This window comes from Lepidothrix coronata, unplaced genomic scaffold (genome assembly GCF_001604755.1).
Source record: "Lepidothrix coronata isolate B3197 unplaced genomic scaffold, Lepidothrix_coronata-1.0 Scaffold7, whole genome shotgun sequence".
In the NCBI taxonomy this organism is placed as follows: Eukaryota; Metazoa; Chordata; class Aves; order Passeriformes; family Pipridae; genus Lepidothrix; species Lepidothrix coronata.
In genome coordinates, this window is record NW_016690187.1 from 1717551 (window position 1) to 1740389 (window position 22839).

At 38.1% G+C, this 22839-nt stretch overlaps 1 protein-coding gene across 5 annotated transcripts in view; it reads right to left on the bottom strand.

Moving 5' to 3' along the window:
* RFTN2 (raftlin family member 2) overlaps window positions 1-22839 on the bottom strand; it is a 31883-nt gene that overhangs the window by 159 nt on the left and 8885 nt on the right. Inside the window, exons 5-10 of one of the 5 annotated variants that reach the window (XM_017835807.1) lie at window positions 21346-21546; window positions 18233-18354; window positions 17074-17177; window positions 10491-10569; window positions 5162-5435; window positions 18-3350 (exon numbers count right to left, since the gene is read on the bottom strand). In XM_017835807.1, coding sequence (XP_017691296.1) covers window positions 5166-5435; window positions 10491-10569; window positions 17074-17177; window positions 18233-18354; window positions 21346-21546 — 776 coding nt within the window. In that variant the 3' untranslated portion in view covers window positions 18-3350; window positions 5162-5165. Of the gene's footprint in view, window positions 1-17; window positions 5436-10490; window positions 10570-15751; window positions 15889-17073; window positions 17178-18232; window positions 18355-21345; window positions 21547-22839 lie in introns of those variants that run through there. The other 4 variants (XM_017835788.1, XM_017835797.1, XM_017835779.1 and 1 more) reach the window with 4 other exon arrangements.

The window sequence follows — 22839 nt, forward strand, 5'->3', positions numbered from 1 at the left end:
ATACTCATTAGCAACTTAGAAGTCAGACCTCAAATTTATACACCTCTCAAAACATTAAACGCTGGTCGTACAGTAAAAGTGTCAGATCTACAAGAGGGGCTTCCAGATACAAAGTAAGCACATTATGACAGCAAGTCACAAATGCAAAAGCAAGTGTAAGCAAAAACTAACTTCCACATTATTTTTTCCTTCATCACTGAGGTTTTTCCTGATTTTTGGCTTAGAGTATCTTGCAGCACATCAGCCATGGTGATTTTGCTACTTTCCTTTTAAGATTTTAATTCTCTCACATGTCAAAGTTCATCTGCTTAAACAGATCAGAACAGGTCATCAGGCCAGTTCCTCTAAACCACTTTGTCTCTTCATTTCAAGTTGTGCTTAGCTCAAGCCAGGGATGTTCACTTCTTTAAATCATAACACTTGTCTAAATTCTGATACAGGAATTTGGCGTCAAAAAATGTAAATCTTAACTTACATGATTCTCTAAATTAATCCACAGGGAATTGTCAAGACAGCAGCTTGCATTTTTTGCCTTCAAAAGAATAACAGACTAACGACAAGGAAAGCCTAATCAGCTTTTAATAGATGGCTGTAAGTCTATCAGGCTTTGCCCTGTGAGCTGTCTGGATGTACAGACAAGACTGCAAGAAAGTAACTCTAGCTTGAGGCAAGGCATACATTGATTTAACCCATTTAATATCAGTGTGAGACAAACATCCTCAACCAAATGATTTGGTAAGTGCTTTTAATGGTGAGAACCTTCCTATATGAACTATAGAAAAGATCTTACCCTTTACAAAAATAGTACTTTACAGATAGGAAACACAGAAGTTAAGCAACAGTTTATTGCAACTGACCAGGTATGTAAATAAACTGTTCTGACAATTATGAGCAGGGTACAAAACATTGAACATTGGACAGTTTCTTCCTGTTTGTAAACACTAGAAAACTATTTCCTCTCCAAACAATTTAAGCATCAGAAAATATAAACATTCTTTTGCAGAAGTTCATGAACAGTACTGGCTGCCTTCTATCTCTGTTCTGATAGTTGCAGAGCATTTCTCTTGTCACATACAAGGGACTTTCCTACTACAGTTCAGACACACAGGCTGCCCCTGACTGAAGCCCTGTCATTGAGTAAAAATGTACTTCCTTCTTCTGTCAGAGAACGCATCCATGCTTTAATTTGCAATTCTTACAATAAAAAGTAAGTTAATGCACTCTGGTAAAATGGAAACTGAGCAGTGTGTGTACATATACACACATAATAGCATACAAAAAGTTTTGTTAGTCACTCTGTTGTTTACTTAATGGACAGTGGTGGTCACCCACATTAGTAAAGGCACAGCTAAATGCTCTGGTTGTAAGACCAGGTGATGAAATGAGTCTCTGAAATTAGAATCCTGTATACCCAAAATGAACTCTCCCCTTCTCACTTACCCAAGTGGGATATAGTTGTCTTCCAGCATTTTTAACTATAAGGAACAAAATAGAAGATTTTCCATAATGTGTTTTAGAAGCATTTTCAATTCAGTCTGTTTCAGCATCCACGCCTTAGGAGGACGGGTGGTTTACTCTGTTCTTTGACTAGTGTGTGAAGTCAGATAAAACTCTTGCCCTGACTTTCAAAAGCAAGCCTTGCAGCAGGAGAGCACTCAGCTACATGCCACCAGTGATGAAGCCCCTGGTGCTCACAATAATCTAAAGAACAGGAGAGGTGTGCAGTCAGACCAGTTTTTCACAGTCTGCTTCTGGTTCAGTGACTTTCAGAGAGAATAATGTTTTTCCTTTCAGGAGTTTTTTGGTCACCTTTAAATCCACGTAACTTTACACACAACATCCTGCAGCAAGGAATTCTGCAGTCAGCTGAACAGATACCATGATTTATTTCAAACTGGCTACTTACCACTACCATGATTGCCCTGATTTCTTATACCAAAAAAAAAAAAAAATGCTGAGGAATTCATTCCTTTGCTACCCTCTGTGCCACTCACTTCACACATTTCTATCTTGACTCCTGTCAGGTTGGCTTTCCCCCCCCATATGAAGAATTGTATTTTGTTTATTTTCTTCCATACAGAGCCTGTGAGGTGAAAGACAATGGAGACCTGGGAAAACAAGATTAATATTTCTACAGCAGGGGCAACTTTCATACTGTGAGAAAAATGACATTAAAAAACCCCAGCTGTTCTTTAACAGGAATTGCTGAGTGTGTTCAGAGGAAACAATTCCACATATTTATACTGAATTAAAAAGACAAGAAAGAAATTCAGAGGTTTGCAGCACTGTCAACACCTGTGAGATCCACAAGCAAGAACTAAAGCACAGTTAAAACTGGGGACTACTGGAAAGGAATACGATTTTATTTCATTTTAAGACAAGTCTTGCTAAAAGTAATGATATTCTAGAGTGTACCTGTGGATATCCATGTGGTACCCTCATACCAAAACAGAATCTCCCTTGTGTACCTCCCATAACTTGTAAGGGGAAAATCTCTTCAAATGATACTATTTTATTTGAATTTTCTGCACTCTCAACAGCTGATAAGATCTCAGTTAAAAGTTAAATGATTCTTTTTATCCAAGTAATGCATTCTAGAAAGAGTAACTGCATTAAATTTACTGCTTTATACTTTGTAATTTAAATAGTTGTAGTTCAGTGTTGTTTAAGGATTCACTACTGTTAACCACCATAAGCAAGAATAGTGCTTAATAAAAGGTAATTTCTTTATATATTTTAAAAGTTCCAACTTGAAATATTCAGAATTGCTGAAGTTTTTGACCAATTCTTGCTTATTTTACAGGTTTGACTTGTATGGAGAATGACTAGTAGTTAAAATTACAAGCACACCAGAGTTTTGGATAACTCATGAAAAATACTTTTAAAAGGAGAGCAACGTATTCTAAGTTGCAAAAGCCCAGCTGTTACTACATTTTAAAAATGCCAGAGTTACCTGGCTTTCTGCCAGAGACAGATGTAACATGTATGTCCGTCATTTCTTCCCCCTGTGTACCATGGAGGAGATCCCTGCTAACTGTGACCACGACTGCTGTTCCCAGAGCAGCAGCTGCAAGAGAGAGCAGCTCTGCAGGGAACACCCAGCCCAGCACCCTCCCTGTTAGCAGGGGGATCTTCCATCTTCCTCCACACAGTGCCCCAGACAGGGAATGAAATGCAAGGTTCATGTCCCACATCTCTGACCTCGAAATGCTGGGAAAGCTGGGAGAGAAGCCTTGGCAAGAAGGGATTTCTTACCATGCCTCCTCGTACAGGCACTCCTGTGCTCCCATTGCTCCCCACAGTGCATGCAATGGGAAAAAGAAGCTGAAGCAACATCTCTGACTCCAGGGCTGTACATTTTTTTTGGAAAAAAAATCCCAAACCCATTACAAATAGTTAAGAGTTCCTCTTCCAAAATGAAAAATAAACAAGCCTGCTTACAAGAATTTCACAACCAAATTGGGAAGCAGCTCCAAAGCAATAATATTTCAAGCTCCCACTACGCTAATTATGCCAGTAGAATGGGTTTCCCCCCTGCCCACCCTACAAAAATAAACTGGAATAGCAGCAAGTGTAACTTTTTTCCTTCATGAGTTAATTTTTGCTTATCAAAATAAGCAGCTTCTGCCCATGTTATTTCTGCACAGCTCTGAGATTGCAGCTACACTTCCATTATCCTGGTCATCTCCTGGGGTACTCGTTTGGAGTTAGTTGTTGGTGTTACTGCACTGATTTGCCCACTGTGTTCAGTGCCAGCAACCTACCACTGTGGACAGGCAGACTCCCACAGCAGCTGGTGGGATCCCCCCAAGGGAGCAGACTGGTGTAGGTAAACATATTTATGACACTTCTCTCCGTGTTTGCAGCACAACACACAGAGACAGGTATCAGAATCCCTGGGTGATGTGTGTGCTGCACTGCAAACATTGAGAGCAGGGTTGTGAATACAATTGCTCAGTTCTGTTCTGACTTCTCATCTTGACTAAATTATTTTGCATTAGCTTAAATATGAAGAGTATTTATAGTTTTTTGCTTCTAAAACTAAATGAAAAATGCAATTTTTTCTGGAGATACATTTTTATTCAGCTTCACCTCTGTAAAGTGTAGTTTCCAGACAGCAGCATAAAAATAACTCCTGTTTGTGCCTCTCCCCGCATAGCCCTGCCAGCATCACTCTCACTTAATGCAAGCAGCTCCTCCCCATGGTAAGGATGTCTGGTATTTGATGCAGTTGAATACACCTTATCCAGTGTGAGATACATTCAGCTGAGACATTTTTTATATACACATCAGCATGTCTGTATATACTGCATGATCTAATATTGCCCACGAAGTTTAGCCTATGTCCTCCTCCTCTGTTAGCAGCTTCACTGGGCACACTGATGTCAATGCTGCTCCTGAGCTTCTCAAACTACTTGCTCATAGACTGCAAGGTATCTTCCAGGGGGTGAGTGGTTCTTAATTTCCACTCATGAGTAAGTTACAAATACACCATTACACAAGTTATAAGCTCTGACAGCACCTGGCTTACACGTACAAGGAACTCTGATACAACCTGCAGAGGTGAAACTATCACAGGAGCACATGTCTGCCTACAGCGCCCCGAGTTTTTCTGTCCACACCAAGTCTGAATGCAGCTTAAATTACTAACACTCTAGGCTAAGACCTGACATTTCTCTAGGCTTTAGAACTTATGCAAGGCAAATAAAGTGAGAATTACATCAAAACTTAACAGCCAGACACTTCATCTTTCCCCACCAATATTTACAACACCCTTAGAAAAACAAACAACAAACAATCAATCAAACCCAAAAACATTCCTCCAGTTTGTGGAAAATACTAAACATCCTCATTCCTTTCTCCTTACACAACTCAAACTGTCACTCTTTTGCAGCTTGTGCTTCCTTGCTTGTCAAAAGCATTAACAAGTTAGGAGAACACCCAGTCTTGTAGTTATACTATTAAAGAGAGACAGAAAAGGAAATGATTTTGTAGTAGTATTATTACTACAGTAGGATTAACACAACAAAAACTGACAACAATACAAAATGAGTCTGGGCAAAGTCATAGGATTATATCAATGCATTTAAAGTAGTATAATTTTTTTTAAAAAATCCATTTGTGTGAATTATGTACATGTCCATCTGATGCAGTTACTTACTTTATCACATACATGTGACCTGAGTGACTCCATCTTCCTGGTCATATTGTCCATCATCCAGTTCCCTTAATACTCCATCACTGCTACTGAATCCTGGAAAACCTCCATACTGGGAGGATCCCTCCTTCATCCAACACTGTTTAGAAGGAGACAGGTGAAACTCGCCAGGTGGTTGTCCAATTTCTGGAGGGCAAGAAGTAGCTGTGTCTAATCCAACACTTCTGCTAGACACTTTGCTTTTTTCCTCCCCAGTAACTTGTCTTAAGGATTTCCTCTGGAATACAAGAGATGTTGAAATGTTAGCTTACTTAGGGGAAAAAAAACCCTAGCCAAATACTTTGCAATGCGTTGTGCATGGATTTAATGTGAGCTGCATTTTAACACAAGCCAGGATTTAACACTTTCACTTAAACTACCAACTCCTTTAGAGAAAAAACCTCCAACAGATACATTTTTGGTCTCTATAAATAAACTTCAAGAGAGAAAAAAAAATACATAGTTTAGATTCAAGAAAGCACAATTGAATGCTGAGAAAAAAATACTTCAACAATGCTCAATTCTAATGCAGTACTTGGCAGAACCAGACCAATTTACAAATCTTAGCCCACTCTAAAATCAGCTCTTTGAAGAAAGCATCATTTCTCTGCCTAACATACATGACTAAAATAACCTGACTCTGACACCTTCTGCCACAGATAGGCATGTGCTGCCCTTCCTTGTGCTCCACAGGGAAGAGTGCTGGCACAGCCCCTGCTGTCAAGCTGCCTCTCACCTGCAGCATCCCCATGCCCGGAGGGGTCGGAAGGCCTGGCAGTGTCAGGTACAGCTGACAGCTCCACTGCCTCCAGCTCCCACTGCAGGCACACATTCACTCTTCCCTACTCACAGACCTACAAGCCACCACATACAGTCTCTGGCTACTGCCCTCCTCTGCAAGCCATTCTGGTTAGTCAGTGGATGTTGATCACGTTCCTGAACCCAGCTCTCTCTGGGAACTTCAACATCAGAGCAGTGTTTCATAAAGGCGTGAGTGAAACTCCACCGATACTGAACTCTGCGAAAAGTGTGACCTGACCACTTCATAGGACTGAAGATCCCCCACTGATCCATCTCACGGTGCGACCGAGAGGCTTTCCCATCTTTCCAGTTCTGCCCATAAACATCTTCAAAGGCCTCCTCAGATAATGGCACATTCCTTGAGAACTGCATTCAATTCCCATGGTGAATCTATGAGGATAGAAGTCAATGGCTATTTCTGTACAGCCATTTGAAACGAGTTCTACACAATCCTTGCACAGGAAGAACCTGGTATAAATACAGTCTGACATTAGTACTTGGATTGACTGATATCTTTCTTGTTGAATGATGATGGTTGCCAATGTCAAAAAAGAAAGTAAGCAGACTGTGATTTCTGCAAACAAGAGACTGACCAGACTACGCCAAGGGTCCTCTGAGCCATCACAAATAAATAAAAGGTTTATTTCATTTCAGCATCAGGAGCTACCTGAGTTAATCAGATCTATGATGATGCAGCATCTCCAGAAACAGTGTCAGAGCCTTGAGCCACAACAAAGGAACACGGTCAGGAAGGCAGAAGTGCTAAGATAAGCTGCCTGCTTGGAGCCCTGCTCTCAGCACAAGCACTGCTAACACAGGAGATGCTTGCCAGGGACACAGCTCTGCCCACAGAAGGAACACATGAAGCTAACAAAGGAATCCAGCCTCAGCACAGAGCTGCATTTCAGTGCATGAAGGACACAAGCACTCTTGCACAAGTGCAAGCACTTTAAAAACAAAACTACACCACAATTGCTTTTACCATGCTTTGGCAAGTTTGTGCCTCTCTACACATTTCTGAGTTTTTCCTCAAACCCTTTTGAAACAGTAAAAACAATGGACCATGTGGCTAAAGGAAATGTATGTAGGGAAGCTGTTACAGGAGACACTGGGAAATCAGGCTAAGGGGAAACAGTGTTGCCTAAAGAGAAACAAAAGGAAATAAGTTTTGCCTGGATGCCACAGCAAGAGAATGAAGAAGTCTGCTTAAGGGAAATAAACGAAGAAATGAGAAAAGAAAAAAAATCAGAAACCCCTCAAGCACTGCATGGTCCAATCTGGCATCTCCTCTTCTGAACTCTTTTCTTTGAAAAGCAAGTGATATGTGATAAACAGAGTCTACTGAGACAGTATAGGCTTTTGAACCATTACATATATCATAAGCCAGTTCATAACACCCTACCCCAGGAATATACAAGGCAGCAGAGATGAGCTGCAAGGACACAAAATATACCATCCTCAGAAAAGAGATCCTGTGAGATTAAGAAACCAGGTAATAGCAGAGTTCCCCTCAATTCTTACTGAAGCAAAACTTCCTTAACAAATAGCAATGCTAATTTCAACCCAACAATCAACAAATAGAACCCTGAGTACACAAAGCACCCCCTGCTCTGTGTTGCCACTCTCCTGAATGCAAGTCCAACAGCTGTACCTGCCTATGGGGCAAAGCCATGGCCAGAGCCTCCTGCACTGTGGAGAACCAGAAAGTGATGTGACCAGGCCACTGGGGCTTGACACTTGTGTTTGAAAAGGTCTGTATGAGGCTGCTTTCTTATTCTAGTAATGAAAGAAAGAGCCTTGTTAGCAGCATTCTTCTCAAGGTATCTGAGCTGCAAATATGATAAAGGTGTGCTCAAATAAACAAAAGTTGTGATGCAATGTTTTTTAACTTAAAAATTTCAGGTATCTGAAGTATTTCTGTGTTTTAAAAACACCCTAAGTTGTGGATACCAAAGTTTTTCTAGTGACAGCTTTAATGTAATATGAACATCAAGGAAAAGATACGCACTACAAATAAAAAGGAAAGCGTCATGCCAAATAATATACAATCACAGGAATTAAATGTTTTGACAAAAATGTTTGCAGGAGTTCAATAAAATAGTCCAGCTGTGTTGTCAGTGTCCAGGAGATTTTTAAGTAAAAGTTATTTAAACAACAACAACCAAAAAAAGTCTCTAGAGCAGAAGGGAACACTGTCAAATTTCAGTAATTTATTTTCCACCTGAAATCTAGGTACTTAATGCAAAGCTATCATGACATTCTGTACCAGTTTGGTATAACAAATCCATGAATTTAGATTGAAATGAAAGTAATAAGCTGTTTGCTGATTCAAACATTTTTGTAAAAAAGCAATGAAGTAAAAAGATGAAAATTAAAGGGAAAATCACCATAATTGGCAAAACAGAAGGAAAAATGTTACTCTGCTAAACGTTTCAGCTTCAGCCCCAGTTACCTATTTATCCCATGCTAAAATGACCTCATCATATTGAAATTTCCTGGTGGAGAAGTAAAACATTCACTGGTACTTAAAGAGCACATTTAGATATTAAGTTTGTTCAGATTTTAAACACAGAAATCCTGATGTAAATGGCTACACATCAGCTACTTCTTGTTTACTTCCAAAGTCAAAGGTTTCCTATTACGACAAATAAAAGAAGAACTACAAAACACACCATTTTATTTGTATAAACCAAAGCTGCTCATCACCTCATAACTGGGTGACAGGATTTAAACTGTGAGTACAGTTTAAATTTTTAATTTAAACCACATCTCAAAGATTCATCAGTTCCTCAGACTGTTTTTACAGAACTGGTTTGTACTACATCTCTTGACAGAACCAAGTCTTAACCATTCTAACTTGTGACAGATAATGATGCTGCCTTTTAAGAGACACTTATAGTTAGAAATAACATTATGTCTCACCAAGGGAAGAGTTCTCATATCAGGAGTTCATGCTTTTATTATATAGAGTATTTAAAACATGGGAAAGCATTATTTTGTTTTATAAGCATTGACATTATGTTCCATATTTTTACAATATTGGTATCAAAATTGTGTTCCAAAACGTACTTTCAGAAACACATTAGGAATGAAAGACTACAAAGTCAGGCATGAGAGCAGAAGATCTGAAAGCTAAAAGCTGAAGATGCTTTGTACATAGAAGGTGGTTAAAGGACAAAAAATTCCACTGGCAGAATTTAGAAGAGGGTATGAACGGAAGAGAAGATTAAGACACCAGCAAGGAAGACTACACAGAACATTGAAGAGAAGAAAGAAAAGCTCCAGCTAAGTAAATGAGAAAATAAATTGCAGTGTTCAAGAACTAGATGGGAATTGAGACAAAAAAAATAAAACAGGACTTGAATCGTGCATGTTGAAAGCAGTTCTTTCAGGCATGGAAGTACTAATTATCAGGGGACACAGTGAGAGGGAAGTTAGACTGGAGATAAGCAAAAGCTTGGAGAAGAACAAAAAAAGGAAGAGCGTATTTTAGAAACACTAAACAGAGGAAAACACAGATGACGGTAATAGACTGAATAGAAAGTAAAAGACAGAAAGATCAAATATGAATGAAGTTTAGAGACTCACAGAACTATTTGTACAGGACAAAGAAGCAGCTAGGTATCACTGCCTTATAACAGTATATAAAGTTTGTAAAGTTTGGTGCTGGACATGAGTGAAAACATTCATAGCTTAAGACTATCACAGGAAAGCCATGCTGAATAGAGAAAGGTGGAACAGCTATTGAAATCCAGAAATAACCACCATGGGATGTGAAAAGCTGCAGCAAAGAACAGCCCATCAGCAGTTCATCCCCTGCTGGCACAACAGGATTTACTGCAGCACCGTGCAGGTGCAGTAACTGCTGTGACACTGAGCAGAGTGTGGTGACTGAGTTCCTCAACCCTCAAAAAGCACTTGATACAATCTCTATTAGGGGAGCTTCCCTCAAAACGGATAAGAAGGTGAGGAGGTTCAGCTGCAGAGTTTTAAATCCTGTCACACATTTTCATGCAACAACAGCCTTCACCCTGTTAACCTGCAGACTGCAGTATCCCTCGTACAGCTTGACACTTGTTTCTTTTAAAAGTGTGAAAGTAGATATTTTGGAGGTCAAAATACTTTTCTTTTTTTATGTGCAACAGATACAGGATTTCAATTAGAACATTCAAGACTTCCTAAAGACTCCAAAGAAAATACTTCCAACACAGGCAACTTCTTCCACCTGAGACACAGTAATTTCTTAGAACAAACAACACGTTTTTAGCATGCTTATGGTTTTCTCCATGGCTTAACTTAAGAGATAACATCTGAGAAAACAAATAACAGGTGAGCTCTGCAAAAGCCCTCCACAAACTTGAACTGGTAATAAGTGAAATCCTGTTCTACCATTTTTTTCCCCTATTAATTGAGAACTCTAGTTTGTTTCTATATCTTACCATTATGTGAAATACTAATTTTTTTATATTAATACCATAAATGAGTTACTCACCTCTGGTGTCTGGACAGCAGAACTCCACATAACAGGTCTCTGAAGAAAAATTACTTGCTTTGTAGCGAGATTTCCTTCACTAAAATTTAAAGAAAACAGTTTCAATGTTTTAATGACAGTAATTGTCCCTTACACATTTATACCTTTTAAAGTCAACTTCAAGTTGTGTGTATTTAAGTCCATGAGTAAGAAGAGGGCAGACTACAAAGCATTAATCAGTTTATTAATTCCTGAACAGTTCTGTAAACATAAGAAAAAAAAAAAAAAAAGAAGCACAGAGCTGGGTTAAGGTGATACACATAAAAATATGGACAGACCAATAACTTGTATTACTATGACTGGAGTTATTTAACATGTACTACCTATTAATGCCACAACAACCAGGCCCAATCTCAATAGATCTACAGCTTCAACAAATATCTCAATACTTTGTGGCACGAAACTTGGGAATTACCATTCTTTACTGCTAAATAAAAGTTGTTTTCTGGTTGCAACGTATCTAACTGGCACAGAGGGTTAAGCTTGCTGTCTCCCCACCTATGGATAAAAGGACTTGGCTCAGTTTTAATAAGCTCTACATCAACAATGAGATAAATGACACTGGCTGGTTTGTATGAGGGAGCCTAGGAAGGACTAGAGAATATTTTATTAAGATAAATAAAGCGAAAAAAAAAGAGCAACTTCAGTCCTGGAACTTTTACAGATTTTAATACTGTTATGGTACACATATAAAGCAGCACAGGTGCTTTTTTTTTTCCAGAAGGAAATACTTGTAGAATAATAAACATAATGAGGTGAAGTTTTTCCTGAAGACCTAATCAGACATTACTGATATGATGTTTCAGAAGTATTAAACTCTTAGTAGTGATAAATACATTAAAACTTGCAGAAGATGTATTTTCATAACCTTTCCACCAGAAATACAGGTCACCACATTGATAGCATATGTACTACCAAGCCCAACTCTGTGTCAGTGAAAAAGTGCAAGAATTTCAAGACCAGAACTCCAGAATAAGAGTTAAAAAATTCCAGTGCTCTTCTAAATATCAGATACTACATTTTTATAAGCTCTTCTCTCCCCAACTCCTGCTTCTGGGCAGTATTCAGCAAGAGTTTTATGCATATAAAGGAAAAACACTGAAATGCTTCAGTAAAAGGGTGACTTCAGATTTAAGAGTGCACTGAAGACAAGTAGCAAAATGGAAACACCAAAGAGACACAGTAAGTTCATCTGAAATATTTATGATTCTACCTATTCTATCAATCATAAAACAGTATTATTATGCATAACATTACAGAAAGAACTACTAAAACAACACAAGCTTTTACTTCACTATGAGTGTGTCACAAGGTTACCAATCACATACCAAGTTCAGGTAACTGGTGCGTGTTTCGTGACAGGGCTAGGACTGAGAATTTATTTAACATTAGGGACTTGCTCCAAGAACAATCAGGGACTAAAACTGTCCCTATGAGCTCAGGAAGAGTTCCCAGCATAAACAGCTACTCAGTACACATGTACTCAGATCAATAGGTGGTGATGATAGGTTTGTGATTTTGTTTGGCCCCTCCCAATCTTCCTTTCAGTCTAGCTGAACTCAGGTCATGGCATATCTTTGCATGTCTTCCTTGGATGAGAACAGAGAACTATCCTAATCTCCAGCTAGTGGGAAACACAAAAAAGCAGGAGAGCCAATTCATTCATTTCCTTAAACTAACAAGGTTTCCTGCTCCAAGAGTCTCTACCTCACTATTTGCACTCATTAAAAGAAAACATGTTAAGATTTTATGTCATTACAAGTAAGCCTGCAATCCTCCAACCTTATTCCACTTGGCTAGGTATTCTCCCTGCCTCAGTTATGTCTGTTTTGATAATATCAACTGGGAAATCTCTCTTCTAAGCAAGAAGGCTGAGCGCAGTCCGGGGCATGGGGAAGAGCCTACGGCTTATTTTGTAACAGTGTCTGCATTCCTTCAGAGACAAGAAAAAAACCCAAACATTAAGCTACAGCTTGTACAAATTCTACTGGAACAGAGAAAGGACATGATGGTGAGTAGACAATAAGTAAATTAACAATCTTCTAAGTCTGACCTTATTAAAATGCCGCACACGACAAAGCTGCTATGAGCTTAATTCACAAAGGACTCAATGACAGTGGGATTTCCGCAGAATTTAAATGAGAAAAAGTGCTTACAGCAAGGGGAGCTCCGTAGCTTCCCTCACATTTCCACATTCCCTCTTTGCCTCCTAAGTCAGGGCGTTTTGAAAACACTGATTAAGTAGTGAGCCATGATAAATTAATAACCAAAGTCAGTTTTTTACACTGCACTGCTCAGAGTCTGCCTTGTCCATTTTCAGGCACTGCAGTAATCAGTGGAGGGAAATAAAGGTCACTGCAGAGTCAGGCTGCTGAAGCTTTTTCCTCTCTCAAGAGTGATGAAGAGCAACAGAGACTCTTTTGTTGAAACTTCAGCAATTTGCTTGTCTGCTTATGCTGGATGAGCAAAGAAATTTGTCCTCTTACACGTCTGTATTTCTGTCCCCAAAAGCAAACATCAAGCTAGAAGCTCAGTAATACTCCAATGGCTCTGATTTTTACAGATCCATTTTTTTTAATGCATGAACATGTTATTTACAAAGCTCTCCAAACAGAGGTTAAACAAAGTTTTCTAAAAATGAACAAAAGGAATAAGATAACAAATTCTTTTCATCTATTCAGTTGTGAGTTTTTTCACATTTCTCAGAATAAAGCTTTGCACTCCTTTGGAGCCACACAGCACCTAAACTTTCAGTCATGAGACTGACACCAGCTTGAGATACTAAGCTTAAAGGATCCATTTAATGAAACATTTGAAAAACCTTAGAAATACTTCTAATTTTCAACCCCCAACATCTATGAAATTTTACAAACTCCTATAATATCATCATAAAACTGCAGGAGCACTAAATTTACCAGCGAAGTATCTCCTAGATACTCACTAGATTTAACTCCTAAAAGGACTATTCATTTTATTCTTGCTATTTATCTGAACTTGGCATAATTACTATCACAATTCTTGTCTTGAAGACATTTACCAATTAAGTAAGACTTGCATATAATACAGGGGGCTCTTTAGATCACTAATATTATTGTGGATCTATCAGGTATTCTTTTATGGTCTGCTTTTTTTGGTCTAAAAATTTCTTTATTGACTGCTGGCACAGTTTAAATACCCAAGACATGGATGGATACAACAAATGTTGCATCATATGCTTTTTTTTTTTTCATGCTCTGCTTTCTCATATCCCCAGAGTAAAAAAAAGAATCACTGTCAGGAGAAGGCAACTTCTATGCAATCTCTAGGATGCTGACCAAAAAACAAACCCAAGCCCCACAGTGCTTATTTTTCAAACAACACTGCACAAAATGGCTACTGTGAGTGTTTCAAGAATGACATGTACACTCTCTTTGGAGCAGTAAAGAGCTTTTCAGGGAAATGTTTCCTGCATCCAACATGATTTAGCCATTGAGGTAGGAATTGAAAGACTAAACTGCTGTACAGAGTGCTGCCCCTGCCTGAAACAGGACAGTGATGTGTGACATTCAGCTATCACATCAGCTTAATGCTCTGGGCATTTTATTTTATACTTATTTTTATTTATATATTTATTTCCCTTTTTTAATTTTATTTCATATGTCTGTCAAAAATGAAAAACTTTACAACAACAAAACCACACAGGAACAGACATGACAGCCTAGTGTCTTTTTTGAACTGTTTCAAATCCTAACCCTGCAAAAGCCTGAAAAAGAACACATCAGTGCATGGCAACCCTCTCACACCCCAGCTGGTCACACACTTCGTCTGCAGACAAGCAGGGGGCACAACGTCTAGGAAGAGATCACAGAAGATCTGAAGTGCTGGAAAGTTTTGCAATAAATAAGAGGAAAACAGAATAGACCAAAGTACTGCAGTGAGTAAAAGTGAGGATAATGAAGATTTTATCTAAATATTGTGCACAAATTCTTTTATAAAAATAAATATGAAAACATGAATTTGTCAGATGATCTCAAAATGTTGCTTATTTTATTTTTTCAGTGTTTCTGAAGACTGTTAATATTCAGGCTCGGTTTTGAGGACAGAGTTCCAAGTCTGGCAAAAAACCCCAGCTGTTGAGCAGCATAAAGTATCCTTCTTTATTGAGACATTTAAACTTGCATTCCTAGGATAACCCATCACCACCATCACTGTAATGGCATCTATCATATCAGACACACAGTAACCATCCAGGAATTTCTTCTCTTTAAATGCCAACATCAATGCCTAAAAATAGTAGTTATCAATTGCTACTTAGCCCAAGAGGACAGGAAGACAATTTTCCAACTCATGAATTCTCAATTCCTAATTAGGAATTCTTCTTCACGGGCTTTTTCAAGTTTTTTTTAAAAAAGAAAACTGAATAGCTGTATATGAGATATACTACAGGCACACAAAACATGATTCATCCCATTTCTTCCAAGAGTAACTCAAACCACAGTGGGATAACAAGTATTAGACAATTCACGCAGACTCCTACCCAACCATTTAGGCCAGAAAAAAAAATGCTTTTTATTAGTCTGAATTATCTGAGTGTGGATACAAAATGAATCCAGCTTCAGATTTGGCCAGGATATAATCCCCTTTAGCATGAACACTGCTATTAACAGGCTGGTTGTTTCACATCTAGGATGCAACACCACTTGAGAAATCTAACACTAATATTTTGCTGGTTGGTACATTTTCTTACTAATTCAAATACTAACAGCTCTAGCCTAATCAAGCTGTTAGCTCTTTTTCCTATTTTTTTTTTCTTTTAGCACTTGGATTTTTTTCTCTGGGCCCTGCCCTTGCTCTGCAATCTATGAGGTACAAAGCAGCACCATTCATCTGCTGCAGGCACAGACTGACACTCAGAGTGGTTGATCAGCAGCTGCTCAGGACATTCCTGACCCTGCTCGTCCAAACCCTGCAGGGATGGGTTCAGTTACACTGCCTGTGGGACACAAGAGTTGGTAGGTTAAAGAGTCCCTCATTCTATGACTCACAGCACACCATGACTACTAAAATCTCTCATTGTCCACTGACATCCTTCAAAGATTAGATTCACATTGTGAAGACTTACTGTCAAGCTAAGATTTGGCCAAAAATTTCANGACTACTAAAATCTCTCATTGTCCACTGACATCCTTCAAAGATTAGATTCACATTGTGAAGACTTACTGTCAAGCTAAGATTTGGCCAAAAATTTTACAAAAGCCAGGCTCAGTAGTTCACATACTCTTACAAGTCACCATGTTCAAAGCTAATACATTTAGACTGCAAAATTATTGAAGAAATTAAAGGAGAACCATTTTGGTTTGTATTCTGGAAACTGATTCTTCTAGAAGAAAACAAAACATACAGAGGCCTTTATTAAAAAAAAAGAAACAAACAAAAAAAATCCCACAGAACATGCCATATTATTTTACCACTTCTTGTCTTTGCATTTAACCAGTTGGTTAAAATCAACTATTAAAAAAAAAAAATAAATCCACAGCCAAAACACCCCAACACCTATTTCCTGATCAGAAAACCCTCCTTCTCACACGCATCAGTTGATTTAATTATGTCAAATCACTTGAACAAAACTCCCACTTTCTTGCAGGAGTTTTCTTAGAAACTGTCATTCACATCTTTTTCATGCTGTCTTGATTTAACACAGTGAGGTCTGGGATCCAAAGATTTCTCAAGTCATCCACTCTTTCCACAGTTGGTAGTGAGCCCTAAGCTGTGCCTCAGCACATTTGTTTGTTTTTGAAGCTTGGCAATCTTAATCTAATGGACGAAAAACTTAAAAAAAGAAGATGAGAGAGAAGAGGGGCATTAAGAGTGCTTAATCCACTGCTTCATTTGCCATTTTTTTAACTTGATACTGTGCTGAAAAGCACAGTACTTTTTGGGGGGGTTAAAAAAAGAATCTAGAACCTTGTGGAGGATTCAGGTGGGTTATTTGGCTCTTCTTAAAGAGCAGACAGAGTCCCCTCAATCATCTAAATAAGTATAACAACCAGAAAACTGAAATCCAGTAGTCTGGTACAATATTTGAAGTGAACCATAATATCTACATTAAAGAAGAGAAACAGCCCAGTAACTTGCTGAATTAGCACACCCCACTCTAATGTGCAATAAACAGTGCATGACTGTCTTGTGACATGACTTCTTCCATCACCTAAACTAGTCATTCACCAAGGTCCTAAACTAGTGAAACATTTCAATACTTGTTTAAACTTGAAGTGCATGAGTAACCCCATTGCTGGGGACTGAGTATGTGGTTAAAAGTTCTCTAAATAAAAATCTTTTAATGTTTAGATTTACACAATGTATTTTAAATCTAGAATTAGACTCACTGAAACCAGCAGACCTAAAACACCACAGTAGAAGACTCAACAATAATGGCAGTTACATCTCAAGTTTTATATGCATTTAACATTAGCATTTTCCTTCTTTTTACGTTTAAGATGCAAGTAATTACTTGATAATTCTCAGACATGTACACCAGAAATGCTGCAATCTATAGTGTGGGTACCTGTCATGTCGTACGATGGGTGTAGGCAGGACACAGGTCAGGAGCCATCCAAACTCAGCCAGCGTGTGCAATAAAGGTCCATAATCTGTTTTAATTTCACACCCCTACATTAATAATTATAAAAAGTAGTAAAGAGACTCTGTACAGATTTTATTCACATTTCTACACAACTACAATTCCTCTCTCACTTCTAGTGGGACGATCCTTTGAGATGACAAACTTGTTTGGAGGAGATTCACTACTTCAAACTGAAAACAATCTGAAAGGTCATGACTACAAAACCCAAGGAAAGCAATTTATTAACATCAGATATGAGCCCTGATTCAGCAACAGAGCACATCTCATTTGTCCAGTTTGGTACATTGCTAAATTAGTGCCAAAACTTTAAACACCATATTAGGTGTCAATTATGTATTTGTTTTTACTTTAGATATGAAGAATAAGCATCTCACCTAGCACTATAATTAAGATTTTGGTGAGGCTTTTTTGTTTGGGTTTTCTTAACATACAAGCTTTATGTTAATTCTTTTTACATTGGTAAACATATTTATCATTGGATATTTCAAAAGTAAGCCCTTAATATCCTCCAACAATGACTAATTTCAGATGTCATTAATGCAATAATCCTAAAACATTAAAATATTTAAAAAAAAAATTTATTGCTGTAAGCTACTACAGTAATTAGGAAAATCCAAGTACTTCATATTTAGCAGTAACATTTTAATAAAAATATACTTCTGAAAGCCATAATTAATTCATTATAATTTTCCTTCTGTTTGTAGTTCTAGCTATCTTCTTCCCCTTTTTATTTAAAACTACTTCACATTGTCAGTGTGACCTGCACTTGCTGGAATTCTATCTAAAATTGGTCTGAAACACATACAAAAATATCCAGAACATTTTCTTTGGCGGTTGTATTTGTTGGTATGATCATTTGTAAATGGCAGGCCAGAATCCCTCCAGCATATTTCTTTTATGTACATTTACCCATGGCCACAGACCTGACTTTATTTTTATGATTTAAGACTTGAGTTTAGCCTATGCAAGTGGCTTCAGGAAACCATCCTGAACGTTTATCTAATACTGGTACAAGCAGCCTAAGGAAAAAACAAGAAAAATAAAAGTAGGAAATAGCATTGCTAAATAATCACCAATTTACCTCAATGACTGTCCATTGTTCAACAACTATTGCATCATTTCCTTTCCTGCTAGAACCTGGAACCCCAGCACCTTCTTCTTCATAGATAAATAATCCCTCTAAAGATTTGGGCAAATAGTCCCCTGTGAACATAAACAGAAACAAAGTTTTAGGTTGATACACTACCAAGAGGTACATATGGGATGTTTTCCCCCCCTCCTCACTGAACAGTCCTCTAAAATAAATGAGTTAGCAAACTCAAATTTGTGGTTATTTCTGCATCTAATTACAACTAGGAACATGCAAGTCAACTTAATACTCAAATCCCTTTTTTTCTACACAAATTGAACCCTGAATGATTTAATTTTCTCAAAAGCATTAACCCCTTCCATGCTCTAATCTGAATTCCAGTTTCCTGTATTCAACACATCTCCTGCAGAGGATGGGCACAAACCCTCTTTACTCAACCTCAATATCATCTGCCTGCAGCTTCTGGTGTGGTGGCAGGGAACAGAGATAAGTGAACCATGAAGTGCAAAGCCAAACTATTGCTACTTAAAAACAGAAATGGCCACAGGAAGAGCCTGAAACACAAGTAATTGTAAGAAGATTCCTGATGGGAAGGAAGTTTCAGAGCCCAGCTCCCTGACTCACACGTCAAAGCCCGATAGCATCCGGCTGGCCCAAACTGAAGCTGTGCATCAAATATTGGGTCATTTGCTGGTTTTGCTTCTCCCAAGAGCCTTCAGGAAGCCTTTTGTGGAGATGTACCCTGACAGCTGACTAACTTGAATTTAAACTAAACTTAGACATTAAAATTATGCAATCCTCAGAATACCAGACTTAAATCCTCTCCAATACTGGATGAGGTATGTTATTGCCTGGGCATTAAAGATGGGGTAGTTCTTCATACAGAGAGGAGCAGACAGATCTTCTCTATGTGAGGAATGGGAAGACTGTAAAACTTGTTGGACAACAGCTGCAAAGATTAATTTCAACAGCTGCCAAAACCAGCCCTCAGTGAACTGTAACAGATCTCCAGAGGGTTCTTTTCCAGCACTAAAAAAATCTCTGTATTGAAAACTAGGAGTCTGAATTCTCACCTCTCTTCCCCCCAAGGAAATTTTCTTCTTCCACTGACTTGAATAAACAGGAATAATAATTTCAGAGCAAAAAAGATCACTACTACAAACTGCACCGTTAGACTGTTTATGTGCATAAAATCTGCAGTTTGAGAGGGACTATCTGCCAAATTCCATCTGAGGTAAACCTGTTGATGAGCTTATGTGCCTCTGACAGTCACTACATTTACTTTATCGCAGAGCTACAGAAATGCAGTGATTCACACTCAAAACTACAGAGAACACTGAAAACTGAGGAGTTGTCACTGTTGTCAGGGTTTTGCTTTTGAAGAACCCACATAATTTAGCTTTTAAAGATTATGTTCTACTTTTTTTTATTTAAGCTCTGCCTTGCAAAGGAGATGGTGAGTGCATATTATTTTAAGTCAGGATTAACAGAAAAAAGCATAAGACACAGTAAATATAACAACTACTCAAAGTCCTAGTAATTTTGCCCTCCTTGTATAACCCATATAAGAGGCAGGCAAAGTGACTTATGAAAGCAACTTTGACAATTAATTATCTAATGCTCTTGATAATCAGCCTGAGCATTGCAAAAACTGTTTAAGGGCCCTGAAACCTTTACAACCAACGTTTTACAAGACTTTCTTTCACTGCAGGTCTTTATTTTGCCTGCTTACACTGAACTGCCATAATTAATTATACAGGAACACCAACAACTTGCAACTTAGTACAAGCAAGACATGTATAAATTCAACCAAAGTATCACTCTGGAGAAGTATCAAGTCTAGGTTTATTTTAACAAATGTTGTTTGATAGCAGTTAATAGTTTCAGAATTAATTAACCAGGTCAGTTTGCCTTGATCTGTACCCCTAACACTAGGGTACTATCATCTTCTTCCAGTTTTTTTTTTTCAAGCAACTGTGCAACAGTCAGTAGCTTCCTAATATTTTTTCCAACACTTAATTTCTGGCTTTCAGACAAATTCAGTTCAAATAGAAATGGAGTCTCTAAATTATGTATCTTACCAGCAACAGTTTTACAGTTCTAGATATTCTGGCCAGCAAAGAGCTGCTTCTGTTGTCACCAGTGGTACAGCACTGACCCACAGCTCTGCCAAAAGGCAGGATTTTGGGCTCAGCATGGTGTGCAGGAGCCTGGGCCAGCAGTGGCACTACTGACAGGCTTGCACCTGTTAATCAGGAGGATGAAGGCTAGGAACTCCCAAAGAGCTGGTAGGATCTCTCCAGAAAAAAAATGAGTATCACACCCAAACTGGCAGAAGGAAGTAAATTTGAAGATCCTGTGGCACAGAGGTCTATCATTTTAATTGCTCTATTATATCAATATGACTGTCAACTGAGCTGGCAGATTCCTGCAGAAGAGCACAGAAAGCAGGAGGGATCATGGAAGACCTCTCTCCCAGCTGTGTGAACAAGTCATAGAGGATCTGCCTAGAGTTGAATGCAAGGACAAAACCAGGTTTCTCTACTCCCTACATGTGTCCACATCTGACCAGAACAGCAAATTTTAATGCAGTTTGGTGGTTTGGAAAGAATTTTTAAGAAAGTAGGAAGAATGGAAAGTCTAACTTGGGTTTAATGGTACAATAAGGTTAATGAGAACAAGGTGCTCTTTTGTCTCATTAGAAATATTTGGAGTGCAGCACAGTATCCACAGAGCAGCAGAACAGGAACATCACAGAAACATTCATCTAATGATCTCCCCCCTGCCATTACCTTTTCCTTCAAAAAAACCAAAACCAAACTAAAGTTTATTTTGTTTTATCACTACACTAGTTTCCTAATTTGGAAATTCTCAATTTGATAAACCAAAAGAGAAATTTCAATTACTTCAATCTCTAATTGGCCAGAAGACAAATCATTCCCTTTTTAGGTATCAGATTCCTCAAAGTTACAATATACTATCTGAATATGTTTACATATTGACCTTCATACCAAGAAACAAAACGTGGTCTTATTTTTTTTTCCAAGTTACGTAGATCTACATAAACAAGTAAAAGCTTTATTATATTCTGGGACTTTACTCACCTTTAGAAGATTCCCAGTGCACAAAAGAATCGACTAAGGACAATCCTTGTTTATAATAAAATGTAGTTAATTCTAGCCAGTCTGCTTCCAGAGTACTAACAACTGGCCCCTTCCTTGTTACTTTCATAGACAAAACACCTTCATGATAGGTCCAGCAGGTGGAATCGTCATCAAAAACATTGAAGACTGTATATAGCTTGTCTGACAAAAGAGAAAGGAAGAAAAGTGAACCTCTTAAAGACAGTGCTCCAAAATTAATAATATTACTAATCTCTTATTTCAAGGTAATTTTCTAGTTCTAAGCAGCAGCTTTAATAATTGTTTCCTGATGTGTCTGTACTCTGTTTAAGACCTAAACACACTCAGAACAAGGTGTGAGGGGAAGTATGCTTTGGGATACAAGGAAAACATGAACTTATTACACTTGGGCTGCCACCAGACCCTCTAGGTAGGTGGGTTTTGCATAAAGAAAATATACAAGAGCTAAGAAAAACCCCGTGGAAACAGACTTCATTTCTGCCACTCATAAAACTTCTGGCTACAAATATTTGAAATTCTAATAACCCATGACAATTTTTTACATTTGTAAACATAAGGAATGCCTTGTACTGTATCAATTTTTACCCATTATTTTCTGAAGGTTATTTAAGTATGATATTAATTGCCTACTGGGGTTTCTCAGTAGCTACTGGTGATCATGCAAGTTAAATACACAAAACCTACATCTCCTCAAATCATTTTATACGTAGGTATTAATACACTGCTGTTACAGAAACATTCAAACAAATATTGAAAGATTAAGGTTCACAGATCCACAGCATTTCAGGAAATCACTGGTGCAAGTTATCAAGTCCTAGTTATTTAGAGGTGTTCCACAATACGCTCATGTGTTTCACTGCTGTGGAGAAATAACACAAACTGGTTGCCCAAAAATGTTCTCAGATGGTCTAATACTGCTGAGCAGCGTAAATCAATAAAAACCAACGCCTAAACATGGAAGTATTCACACTGCCAAAACAAAGGAACTTGGCTTAGATGACCCCAAATAAGAAGCTAGTCTCTCTAGGCTCCAGAAACAGAGAGAGATTTCCAAAGTAGGCTTTGTAGTGCAAGTAATCTGAATCAGCATCTGGAAGAACCCCTCTGTTCTGAGAATTGTTACCACACCCACTGCAAATGACATTCTTTACCAAGAATAAGGTAAATTCATAACAAAATTCTGGACTTTCAGAAAGAATGACTCTTTCTAGTCATTCTAGTATACAGTTTTATTTTATCCCCTCCACAGGTGGTTATATTAGTATAAATGCATTTATCCTGATAACCCTTAATTTCCTTTCCCATATAGCAAAGTGAGATCACTTATGCTTCCAAGAAAAGAAAACTGTTTTCCAATACAACTATTCAGTTGCTCATATCTACCAGAAGTTTGCCTCCACAAGCAATATATTAGTCAAAATTTGATAGAATAAATCAAAAAGCAATGTAATAGTA